Below are 12445 nucleotides of genomic sequence, written 5' to 3'. Positions count from 1 at the left end.
CGGCGAAGCTCAAATTGGTCGCTAATGCGAAGGGTAGGTGCTTGTAATATACCAATCGTTTCGATTTGTAGCCGGGACGGGTACGTACGAGTTTCGACGTTGTGTGTATGTCCTTCTGAATCAAACTGCATTTGGCAATGGGGTCATTAGGACGAATCCAGAACGTCGTTACATGATAGTGATAGAGAATCAACTTTTATACGGAAATATATGATAAACATATCCCGCGCATTTTTCCGTCTACAAGTGGGTGGCAAAAGAGTATGTCAAAATATACATAATTATTGTGCTTAACGTGTTTATATTTATACGAACATTTCCTACGCCAAACATATAAGCGCTTCGTGACTTTAGCGTGCCCAAGCTGTATGGACTAATAAAAAAGACATAAATCAACCATAAAATCATAATCATTGAATATGGTCTAAAAGGAAAAAGGTTTGTATAGTAGAATCGACTGGACGTTGACCAACGAACCACTGGCGACTAGCAGCAGCTGCCGAATCAAACAGTATTGAGAGATCATAATAGGAAAACTCCTTTGAGGAAAATTGAAACAATTCTCTGATTTTTCGGATGTTGTTGACAAACGGTTCGGCTATCGTAAAGTTTCAATGCCGATAAAAATTAAATTCAACCGATCAAGCCAGGATCGCGCTGTCCTCTGTATTCACTGTCCGGTGTCACAAAACGACAAAGTGCTTCCGCATTCAAAAACCTCTCGAAAAAGTACCAGTTCCAGCTGCATTTTCAATAGGGCACCAGGTTGTACCGCGGAGGTAGCCCAAGTTCCCCTGATCACGCCATGGAAATAGAGGCGTGGCAATCTCAGTGAAGATCGGTTATCGGCATCAGACCACTAATCTCGATTGGGGGAGCAAAGGGGACAGCCAGATCTCTTTCTAATCGGGGGAATTTGGGCTACCTCCGCGGTACAACCTGGTGCCCTATTGCAAATGCCGTTGGAACTGGTACTTTTTCGAGAGAATTTTGTCGCAAACGCACCTTGTCGACGCAGCTGCCGATTCGAAAATATTCGGGCAATTAATTAATTAACAAATCCCTTTTTTCAATAAATGAATTTCATTAGATCTCATCTGATCACCCTAGCAGATTCAGTTAGGGCGGGACCAACTAGTTGTTAATGTTGCATGTGTTCTGGTGTTGCTGCATTCTGGTGAATTTATGAATCAGACCCGAAGGATCCTGAAACCGCGGGGCAAAAGTCTGTCCTTTCGGAAAATTACAGTTTATCGACGTCGGTGACTCCCCGTGGGCCCCTGATTTGTAATCCTCCGCTCCCAGCTGAAAGATATGACCTTGCATTTGTCCACACGGATTCCTGATACACCAGTCGTAGTCGTAGAAGAGATCAAGCTCAGCGCTGGCAACGTTCTATTCAATCTTCTCAGAGCCTGTCGGACCATTCCCCATTTTCTCCCAAAACCGAACCGAACCGAAACCCGTCACAGAAAGGCAAACTGCATTGTTGTGTGAGTGTGGTAGTTGTGTGTTTTGTTGCTTTCATTTTGTTTTATTTTTCCGTTTTCTTGTTGTCATCACTAAATATAATAAGAATATATAATAATTTTCAATAATAATCATAATCAATAATGCGCCACGTGTCTTCCGCTGATCTGCTCGCGATTCGCGTCTGTACGTGTGTAAGATGGTGCCGGGTGGCGCTCCTCACTCTACCCTTTCCGCCCCGGCCCCTTGTCTGATGGCGCCTTCTTAAAGAGTGTGCCTCACGTTTTCTGTTCTGTCTGTACGCGTCATTGTGATTTCTCGTACGTTGATGAAGTTTGCGCAAAAATGTTCATTGTGCAGCCAGATCGTGTGAAAAAAAATCGTCAGAGAAGTCCCCAGAGATGGATGGCCCAGACATGGCTTGAGTCGGTTGAGTTTCGGCAACTCGTCAAAGCGGCTTTCAATCAGATCACACACAACCGGGTGTGCAACAAAGACGGTTTGAATGGAAGTGTTTGATCATCATCTGGTGCGCCGCGCATTATCATTGTGATACACACTCTCTACTGATCGTTTGCCGCGTCTTATCATAGTACAAAGGATTAGCAAGGAAGGAGAGAGTGTTACGTGGGTTGCGTTTGTTTTGTTTTTTTTTTGTTTTTGGTTGGCTGACAATCGAGAGGAAAAGTGGGAAAACGATCGCGCTTTTCCGCTCCGCTATATCGGTATAATGTATAGTTTTCTTTTATGCTTCCACCTATCGTGCCGTGCCGTGCGATCCAGTTTCTCTCTCTTTTCCACTCTCATCGTGCTCGCCCTTACATTAAATTGTAATAGTATAATATAATGGTAATAAATACTTATTTTCTTTTCCTTGCTTTCCTTCCCCCCGGGCTCGGCTGATCGATCTGTGAGTACGTTTTCTGTAGTTCTTTCAATGCGTCCTGCCCGATCGTTTGCTTCTGGTTCTACTTTGTTCATCTGTTTTTTTTTTGACACGTGCGCACGCTTTAGCTTAATTTTTTAAATATTACCTTTACTTTCTCTCTCTCTCTCTCTCTCGCGCGCTCTCTTGTTCTATCTGCTACGACTACTAAGCCGTGTTTCCATTGATTTGCAGAGTTCGAGAACGACAGACTCCATTCGATTGGCTGCTTTCCGATCAATGTCTCATGGTTTCGTACCAATAATTCATATTTTATGGCTTCTACACCGCCGTAGCGTTGGTTTGATTTTGTATGTTTTTGCATCTCAGCAGTTGTCTGTCTAGTTACTTGATATCGTTTTGGGTGTGTGGGTTGTTTGCTGATTTTCGCGCGAATGCTTCGCTTCGTTCTCTTTCTACAAACAGTTTGAAAAGCGTGTGGCATTTATGATTAGTTTTTAGATTTTATCTGAAAATTACGTAGCTTCCATGACTTTTTCTGTCCACCGGTCTCTCTGCATCGTGTCTCGCTAGACTTTTCTCCGAGGCTGCTGCTGCTTTTGTTGGCTAAATTTTGATATCCCTACTCATGTTTTTAGTCGTTCGTCTTTTATTGATACACTCGATACCGCGTCTTGCGCCCAAACCTCCAAACCTCTCTCCCTCTAACCGAAAGACTATGAAAATGGCGAAAATTTACAATTTTGTTTCATCCAAAGGCTTTTCTCGTGGTTTATGTGTTTATGCGTGTAAGTGTGTTTGTATTTTGTTTTCCGTTTTCAACATTTCGAGATTTAGTTTTTGTTCTGTTACTTTTTTGCTTTGTTTTCTTCCTATTTCTCACGTTTCTACACTCCGTTCGGTTTAAGGTTCCATTTTTTTATACAATTTCGCACGCTCCTTCATGCACGCTTCTCGGCAGCGTTAGGGTTTGCTGATGCAACGGGCAATCCTAACACAACTAACAGAGCAGCGCGCAAAAGTTTCTACAAAATGGAAAATAGTTGCATTCTTCAAAGCGGACTGTTCCGCGCGCTGCGTTCCCATGCACTCCACGCACTACTATTACACTTGCTCCTTCGGCTACGATATGAGATCAATTTGAAACAATTTCACGTTTGCGTTTGTGTGTTTGCGATTGTTTTGCATACAGTTGCTCTGCTCCCCCATTTCTCGGTGTCCCAACTGTTATCGAGACTCGGTTCCGGTCTCCGTTTTTGATTTTACTTTAATTCCAATATTAGCTTCACTCAACTTTACACTTGATTGCTTGTAGGTTACTAAGAAATTGTGAATACTTTCTCGCCCATCATATGTGACCCTTCTCTCTCTGGCCTGCTCCATGTTTAGTTTGCTTTCTCCTGCTCATTTCCCCCTCCGCTACAGAAGAAGTGCAATGGAAATGCAATGACCAACGGACCTGCGGTGCATGCTGGGGATACAGAAAGAAAAGGACAAGAAAGCCGGTGCACTACGGTTTGAAGCTTGCGAAAAGGCTCGCTAACAATACGGTACGGTACGTATCAGGAAGTGGTCGTTTTACAGCCGGTCCTGCCAGATTTCCCTAATGCGTGGACGAGATACGTTTCCGCGGCTGTCTCTCGTGTCTCCGCGATCCGATCCGAGAGAAAACCGTAGTCTTGTGTATAATCATATGATCCTCTACTGCTCTAAGTTCTTACGCCAGCGTCACCAGCTCCGTTTGCGTTATGGCATCTTCCAAGCAGCCTCGCGCGTACTGTTCTTTCCTGTCCATCCCACAACTGACGGTGACACCCTCTCTAACTAACGTTTGGTTGGTATAGGGTTCAGAGAGAACAGAATATAATCAAGTGTGTGTTTTGTGTGGCAAGATGGCAAGATTGAAACACATCGCAAATGTGGAGCACGCAGCTTACCTCATCGCGCATCACGCGGAGCGTCGGAGCGAAAGGAATGATTATGATTAATGAAAATAAAAAAAATCTTGAGATAAAAAAAACTTAGGTTTATTCATAATTGTGTGTGTGTTGTGGGTTTTACTTGATTCATAGTAAATTTGGAATTGGATGCACTTGCCTAATGTCTTTAGTTGATTAGCTTAAAATGAACAAGAAGCACGCGCGCGCCTCCTGCTGGGCGCCCTCTGACGATCGGTGCGCACTCCGGGAACAGAACAATATCATCCTGCGACTCAGCGGGACGACGGTTCTACGACACACCAACCCTCTCTCTCTCTCTCGGGGTTTCCCCTGCGTGAGTATTTCGCAATCTGTGCGCCTCGTGTCTGCTTTCCTCGATATGCGTGTATCATTCGCGGGAACAACGTTTTTACTACCCTTCGGTCCAGTTGCTGGTGGGAAGATAGTTCTAATGTGGGGTGCTGCTGCGCTCATTTCCTCATTTACATTACATGCTCCCGCCGTCAGTTGTCGTCACTTTTGCGCTTCCCTCTTTTGTGTTTTTTCCCCTTATAATTCTCATCTTTTATGGCAAACAGTTTCCTATGCTTAAAAACTCATCGTATCGGCCGCGTGTCGTGTTTGTTTTGTCTTTTGCTTCTCTTTGTATTGTTTGTTTACTGTGGTTTTTACTTCATTTAGTTCGATTATTTTGACGCGCTTCGGCTCTTACCGTAAAGTTCCTCTTCCCCCTAGCCCGGAGAAGCTGGCACCGCTCAGACTGCGCGCCGCTGTCGTTTTGTTGGTCTACTAAGCACTATCTGATTGCGCACTGATACGCCAGTGACAATCGAAACAAATATGAAAGAGAAAGAGGAAAGAGTGTATCACCACTTGCTGCACGCAAAATGGCCGCTGCTGGGACAGTGTTGAAGGAGAAATGCGAAACCGGCGGCGGTGTAACGCAAAAGCGCACAACCGCCGCCGCCGCCGGGCGCGACTTAGAGACAACATAATTACATACTTAAACAATATGGCCACCAAACTTTTATCTCTCCTGCTTTTGCGCTGACATGGTGGTGTGGGGTGCTGGAACCACATCCGGGGCTTGCAGGGTTTGTTCATTGCGCAGTTTGCTTAAAAGATCTAGGACACGGCGTAACTCTAGCAAGAGAGAAATAATTTAAGAACAAAATCTTTTTGAACGCAGCCAAAAAGGAAGGTAGGCTGTGGATTGATTGTGGATGGTTGACAGCAGTCGCGGTTCACTCCTTTTTGCACTGAGACAGTAGGTTTAATGAATAGATTCCACATTCGCTCTAACGAAATAAATACTTAACCTACTTAACTTCTCCCCGCGCACAATGTGATGTGCGATCATAAAAAGGGAACCAAAAGGGGTGTTCGTATCCGAGTGTGACTTAACAAATGTGAAGGAAAAAACGAACCCGGCCGCTGGCTACTGGGATTTAAAAGATTAGTTTTACGAAAACGAAGCATTACTAGAACGTTGTTTCGACGTAGACACACACGCGCACTAAATGATAGTTTTACGTAACTAAGTCTTTTCTACACCACGGCCGCTCCTCCTCTCGCGCGCACTACACGCTAAATGATTCTTAAACGTTAAAGCCCACCATTGTGTTCCGGTTTCGGGAACGAGGGGGCTAGGGCTACTCGCGGACACAGTGGGTTAAAGATACAGATGGGTATGGCTACATGGCTACGATGGTATATAAAAATGAGCGCGCGAAATCGAATCGAATCCGGAGGGTGGCTTCGCGAAAGTAGTATAAATTAAAATGCAACCGCCCCTCGGTGCGCGCCGCGGCAAATGAGGGATGAAATCAATCTTTACACAGTCCGCGGGCCCGCGCTACTATACATACACAGTGTCTTTCTTCCCGTGCTATTTGCGAGTGTTTTCGCTGTTTCGGTTCACGAAGCGGTTGGTCTGGTTTTGTTAAAGCAGCAAAAAATCAAGAAAAATAATCTCCAGTCCAGTGTGAAGAAGCACAGCACTGGACACGCTACAGTCGTGGCAAGACTGGTGGACTCTCAAGGCAGGCTTTCTCAGCTTCTCCAGAGGCTGCTTCGATGCGCGCGTAATTACCAAGTGTTGAGTATTTAATCGAACCTTCTCTAACTGCTACTGCCGCTGCCGCTGCTGCTGTCCGCTTCAACCGCCAAGTACCTCACCTCAGTAGTAATAATAGTAATAGTACTGGCCGTTCGGATCGTTCCTTTCCGAGGCCGCCTGCTGCTGCTGCTGCTGCTGTTGCTGCTGCTGGAGCCACTGCGAAAGGACGGTCGTTTGCGTTCGGCCGTGGTGGTGATGGTGGTGCGGATGGTGATATCGCTGCGACAACAGTGAACTCGACAAGGACACGGCCGACTGGTGGTGCATATGGTGTTGGTGCTGCTGGTGGTAGTGCGCCGCCGCCGGTAGATAGCTGCCCGGTGGTTGCTGACCGAACGGGTAGTGGTGCAGCTGATGGGACAGTGACTGGTGGTGGTGATGGTGCGACAGTGACAACGGTTGCTGCGACTGACTTCTACTGCCGCCGCCTCCTGCTGCGAGCGGGTCGACCGCGCTGCCAAGTGCAGTGGTTGCTACTGCGTCGGACGATGGCAGCGACTGGTTGCTGGGCGGTGGTGACGAAAGTGGTTTGGTGCCGTCCTTTGGTTGCTGCTCTGGCACTCCGATCTGCTCATCCAGCGTCCGCCTCGATGGCAGATCCTTCTCTCACCACTAGACACCCGGATATTCCACGTCCATCATGTCATGTTCCTGTAAACGGAAGAAGAGAAGTTTTAGTTCCAGTTTCAGCGCATCAGTGTGTGGGGCCCACCGGCCACCGCGTCACTTACATCACCCATGTGGTGCCGCAGGTGGTGCAGCTCGTCGAGCGGTTCCGCCTTGATGTCGTCCTCCAGCAGCATGTCCTTGTCGTCGATCGGATCGTTCGTCGGGATGCCCAGCTTCTTGAGCCGCATCTTCTCGGCCCACTCGGCGATGCCGTGCTTCGGCCGGTTCAGGTTCCGGTGCTGGTAGAAGATGAGCGTCATGCGCGTCGGGTTCAGCCGGTTCGGCTTCTTGACCGCCGTCGTCGAGTGCATCTCCAGCTTCGCACACTCGATGATGACGCTCCCGTGTGGCAGCGCAATCGCCACCCCGCCCATCTGCGGGTCCTCGAAGCAGTCCACGTTTTCGTTCGTTTCCGTCACCTCGCCGAGCGTTTCCTTCGGTACGGACGGTACGTTGGGTACCGGCGGCGGAGCGACAACCACCGGCGGTGCTAGGATGGTCTGGCCAAGGTCCGTCACCACCGCCGACTGCTTGCCGCCACCATGGTGGACACCGGCTCCGGTGGCGGCCGCTACGTGGAGCTGCGCCGGTGTCGATCCGATGTGCGCCGGGTACAGGTTCCAGTTGGACGGTGGCGGTGGCGCCGGGATGACGGCCGTCGGTGGAGGTGGTGGTGCCGGGCCCGTGCCCGCGAGCTGCGTCTGGGCAGAAGCCGGGTACATGTTGTGGTAGCTCGCGGCGGCAGCGGCGTGATGGTGGTACGTCTGCGGCGGATACCCGTAGTTGTAGTTCTGATACGGATCGTACGGCGTATGGTGATGGTGGTGATGGTGATACGGCGGATGATGGTGGTGGTGGTAACCGTAGCTCATCGCCGTGTTCGGATGGTGGTACCCGTAGCCGGTCGCGGGATTATAATCCGGCGGTTTCGGCTTCACGAAGCCCTGCTCCGGCTGCTGCAGCGTGTGGTACGTGTTTTGCGTCTGCTGCTGCTGTTGCTGCGCCGGATGTTGCTGCTGCGATTGGTGTTGTTGCTGCTGCTGCTGCTGTTGCTGCTGTTGCGCCTGCGCACCCTGCAGTTTGGTGGTCGCGGTCCCGTAATCGTCCATGTGGATCGGTGTCGGCGTTTTCGTCGGATCCGGGATGCTGGGGCTGAACGCCGAGTTACTGCTGTTGCTGCCCGGCCTCGTGGTCGTATCCGGAATCTCCTCATTGCGCCCCAACCCCAGCTTGCCCGGGTCACCGCCCCGCGGGTTCCCGTAGTAGTCCGTTGGCCAGTTGTTGTAGTACTGCCGGTTGTCGATGTACTGTCCGGTGTTATAGTCGTAGCTGTACGGTGAGTCAAGGACCGTGCTCGAGATCTGATTCGACTGTAGCTGCGCGTCAGTAAAGTTGTCAATCATCGACGCCATATCGATCAGCGTACTGTTAGTGGCGGCGTTCGGCGAATTGATCGCGTTGTTCGGTGCCGTAAAGGCACTCGTGTTGTTCCCGGCGGCAACGGCCTGCGGCAGTCCACCGCCGGCGAGGAGCGTTGGCACCGTGCCACCGCCGTGCATCGGGGACGCCTTGTCCGCCACCCCCAGCACTCCCGTGGCTGCACCCAACGAACCACCGTTGCCGGATCCGGGACCAACGCCGATCGTCTTGCCGCCGCCGGCGCTCTTTTGGCTACCGGGCGTCAGGGCTCTCGGTGAGCCGGCACCAGAAGATGACCCTCCGCCGCCGCCGCTCTGACTACCACCGGCCCCCCCGCCGGGGGACGCTACATCACCGTTCGCGGCGGCCGCCGCCGCCGTGGAGCCGGAAGACCCGGACGACGACGAGGAGGAGGACGACTTTTTGCTCTTCGATTTGCTCTCCTTCTTCGTCGGAGGTGGCGGTGGTGGTGGCGTTTCCGGAGCCGTCCCTCCACCGTCCGAACCGTCCTTGCCGAGCTTCTCGTCCTTGCCGTTGCCGCGCTTCTTCCCGTGCCGCCGGCACGGTTGCAGCGGAGTCGAGCGGACACGCACCTCCGTTTGGAATCTACAAAAAAGGATGGTGGTCAGTTAGTGAGCGTGCACGGTGTCCCGGTGTCCCGAACCGACCCCCACCCGTTGAACCAATGCTTTACACTCACTTCTCCAGCACCTGCACCGCGCCCGTGTCGTGCTTCTTCTTCTGGCCCTCCTCGCTGTCGAACTCGTCCGTCGTGTCCATCGTGTAGAGTGGCAGGATGTGGAGCTGCTCGTCGTCCGGCTTCACGCCGGGCGGGAGGGGCTTCAGGAGCGTCACCTGCACCGTGCACCCGTCCTGCATGTTGTGCAGATCGCGGTGCGTGTGGGCACAAAAGTCCAAACAGCACGTGACCCCTACAAAGAGAGAAGGCAGAGAGGGTGTTTATTGGTGGCACACACCCCGCCCGCGGGAGTAGCAGGTCCTCAGTCTTACCGGAGAAGGGTTTGCCCGGTTTAAGGCCGAGCCGGCAGTCGGGCGCCTCCCGCTCGTACTGCACCTGGTTCTGGAAGGCTTGCGGGGCGACGGTCACGTACAGCGGGCTCAGCATCGTGGCCAGCACGTTCATCCGCTCCTCGATCTCCGCCTCCTCGTTCTTCACCGACAGCCGGAACTTGCGGACCGTCTTCGAGCGGGCGTACTTGCACCCGTTGTAGTACATCGACCAGCTGCACCCGAAGCTGTACGACACGCCGCACTGCTCCGGATCGAGCCCTACGGGAAAGAAGAACGGTTATCCGGTTCCTCCTCCGGGTCTGCTGCTCCTGTGCGGTGTGTTTTACCTTGGCAGGCGCAGGTTCGGTTCTCATTCGTGGCACAGCGCCGCACGGTCGGGAGGCCGAACTTGTTCAGCTTCACCGACAGCATCCGGTAGACGCTGTCCGCCTCGTGCGCCGGGATGCCGTCCCACACGACGATGCAGATCACAATGTACGCCGCCCGGCACCTGTGCGAGAGATTGGCGGAAGCGGTGTTAGTGGGTTGTGTTTCCGCACAGCGGGGGACAGGCACATAATGGTATAGCACACGATCCGACCACATAGGACTCACCGGTGCCCTTGCCGGCGCTTCACGACGAACAGGAGCTTCTCCTCCTGGTCGACCCGCCGGATGACCCACTTGGCGATCGGGCAGCCCTGGCTCGATTTGCCCTCCTTGCCCGTGTACACCACCTTCTCGATCCGCAGCTGCTTGCCCGTCAGCCCCACCCGGCTCTCCGTCTCCCGGCGTAGCTCCTCGAGCGTGGCCGCGCAACCTACAACAGAGTGAGAGAGATTTATTAGTGATCCCGTATCCTTCACTGATCGAGAGATGGGCTTACCGAGGTGGGTGTAGTAGCTGCCCGGTTCGGACGGTGCCTTGTCGGTGCCTCCGCTGAAGCAATCGCAATCGGGCGCTTCCGGTTTGTGCGATTTCTCCAGCTTGTCTTCATCCGCCTTCTGGGCCGGATCGAGTGGTTCCTTCTTGACGCTACTCTTCGATTCCTTCTTGCTCTTACTTCCACCGCCACTCTTGGACGTGGTGGTGCTGGTGCTGCTGCCACCTTCGGCTTTACCCTCGGCACCATCCGGCCCGTGGCCGTGGCTGTCCTTAGTCTTGTCCTTCTTGTCACCCTTCTTCGACTTGGACTTCGCCGTGGTGGTGGTAGTCGTGGTGTTGGTGGTAGCGGTGCTACCGGTCGTAGGAATGCCGGTGCCGGTGGACCCACCGCTGCCCTCGGTGGCACCTTCCGCCGCCGGGGCGTTCGTTCCGGGTGGCTCGAGGGAGGTTCCGGTGCCAGCCCCCAGTCCCAGGTACGCTCCCGAGTCGTCCGTTTCGAGCTTGATCGGGACCCCCCCTTCGCTGGTCGCTGCCGTCGTGAGGCTGCTGTTCTTCGGGATCGGGTACGTGTGGGCCGGAATCTGCTGCTCGAAGTTGGTCTGATGCGCTACCGGGGTGCTCGGGGTGGCCATCGCAGGCAGGAGCAGCGGGTTTACGTCACCGGCGCTGCCACCACCACCAGCTGCCCCGAACCCAGCACCGGTCGTCGCCTGATGGTTGTGGTAGTTCGGGTAGTTCTGACCGCCGGCGTAGCTCGAGTAACCACCGGCGTACGGCGAGTAGTAGCTGTTGTAGTCGGCCGTGGCTCCCGCTTTCGAGGCCACACCAACCCCCGTTCCAGCCTGCGCCTGTGACGCACCATTATCGGTACACCCGTAGTCACCACCGTAGCGGATAAAGTTCTGATAGTTCTTCTCGTAGCCGCCACCGCCACCAGCACCGTCGAACTTCCCGCCGAGGGCCGACGATGGCGCAGCGCCGCCGTCTGCTCCTGCACCGTCCAGTAGCAAGCCCGGTTCCTTCTTGACCGCCATCAGGTTGTAGTTGGCCGACGGCGGCCCACCGGCCGACGGGTGATGGAAAGCGGTTCCCTGGTGGATGCTGCTGTTGGTGGTGGTGGTGTTAAAGCCACTGGCGAGTGTGTCGTGCCGGAAGCGGTTCAACGGCCCCTTATCGTCGAGCTTGTCCAGCATCATCGAGCCAGCCGGAGAGTATCCGCCGCCATTTGGGGTCGTCGACCCACCGGGATATGTTTGGTTAAGGTGCGGCGCGTACTGCTGCTGCTGCTGCAGGTGGTGGTCGTGGTGCATAAAGCTCGAGTAGCCCGTAGCCTTGCTCGGGTCCAGCGACGGATCGAGGTGATGATGTTGCTGTTGCTGCTGGCTGCTCTTCGATTGCTTGCCGTGCTTCTCGCCCTTGCCCTTCGCTTTCGAGCCGGTGGACGGTGAGCCCCCGGAGGAGGGCGATGACGACGCCGACGACTTGCCCATCTTGGGCTTCAGGTCGAGGCTGCCGGGTGACCCGGGCAGTCCTCCGGGGTCACCATTATTCTTGTCGATTAGTTGCTGCTTCTGCTCAAAAACCGAATGCTTCGTGGTTTGGTGTAGATCACCGCCGCCACCGACCAGCAGATCGTGATGTAGGTGATGGTGTTGCTGCAGGTGATGTTGCTGCTGCTGCTGGTGGTGGTGGTCGAGCGGTGACTTGACGTTACGACTACTGCTGTTGCTGCCACCCCCGCCCCCGGGGTGCTGCTTCCAGTTCGGATCGACGAGGTTCCCCATCCCGCCGATCAGTCCTCCCGATGCGCCACCATCTCCGAGCGCGGTACCACCTCCTTCGTTGGCGGTAGTACCACTGCTGCTGCTGTTGCTGTTGCTATCGCCTCCCGCGGGTGCCATCATGCCGCCACCAGCGGCCGCCACACTCGGCGGTGACTGCTGCTGCTGGGTGCCGGCTGAAGACCCCTGGGACCCCGGGCCCAGGTGGTGGGTTGGCGTTAGACTGTCACGGAGATGGTGGCTATACGATAAAAAATGACCGGCC

General features: G+C 53.5%; 2 protein-coding genes across 2 annotated transcripts in view; both read right to left on the bottom strand.

Annotated features, from left to right (window-relative positions):
* Positions 1-6475: 6475 nt before the first annotated feature.
* Positions 6476-6990, bottom strand: LOC131215355 (sex-determining region Y protein-like). Its single transcript, XM_058209742.1, has 2 exons — positions 6977-6990; positions 6476-6920 (listed from the first exon to the last, which is right to left on the bottom strand). Exons 1-2 carry the CDS (start codon positions 6988-6990, stop codon positions 6476-6478), a joined length of 459 nt encoding a protein of 152 aa, XP_058065725.1.
* A 37-nt stretch (positions 6991-7027) lies between these two features.
* Positions 7028-12445, bottom strand: part of LOC131215354 (methylcytosine dioxygenase TET) — a 141583-nt gene continuing 136165 nt past the window's right edge. The window contains 7 exon segments of the mRNA XM_058209741.1: positions 7028-7066; positions 7147-9109; positions 9204-9435; positions 9515-9823; positions 9862-10025; positions 10130-10334; positions 10401-12436. Of these exon segments, the coding sequence (XP_058065724.1) occupies positions 7028-7066; positions 7147-9109; positions 9204-9435; positions 9515-9823; positions 9862-10025; positions 10130-10334; positions 10401-12436 (4948 nt within the window).

This window comes from Anopheles bellator, chromosome 1 (assembly GCF_943735745.2).
Source record: "Anopheles bellator chromosome 1, idAnoBellAS_SP24_06.2, whole genome shotgun sequence".
NCBI lineage: Eukaryota > Metazoa > Arthropoda > Insecta > Diptera > Culicidae > Anopheles > Anopheles bellator.
Note: the sequence above shows the minus strand (reverse complement) of the source record. Positions and strands in the feature narration are given on the sequence as shown.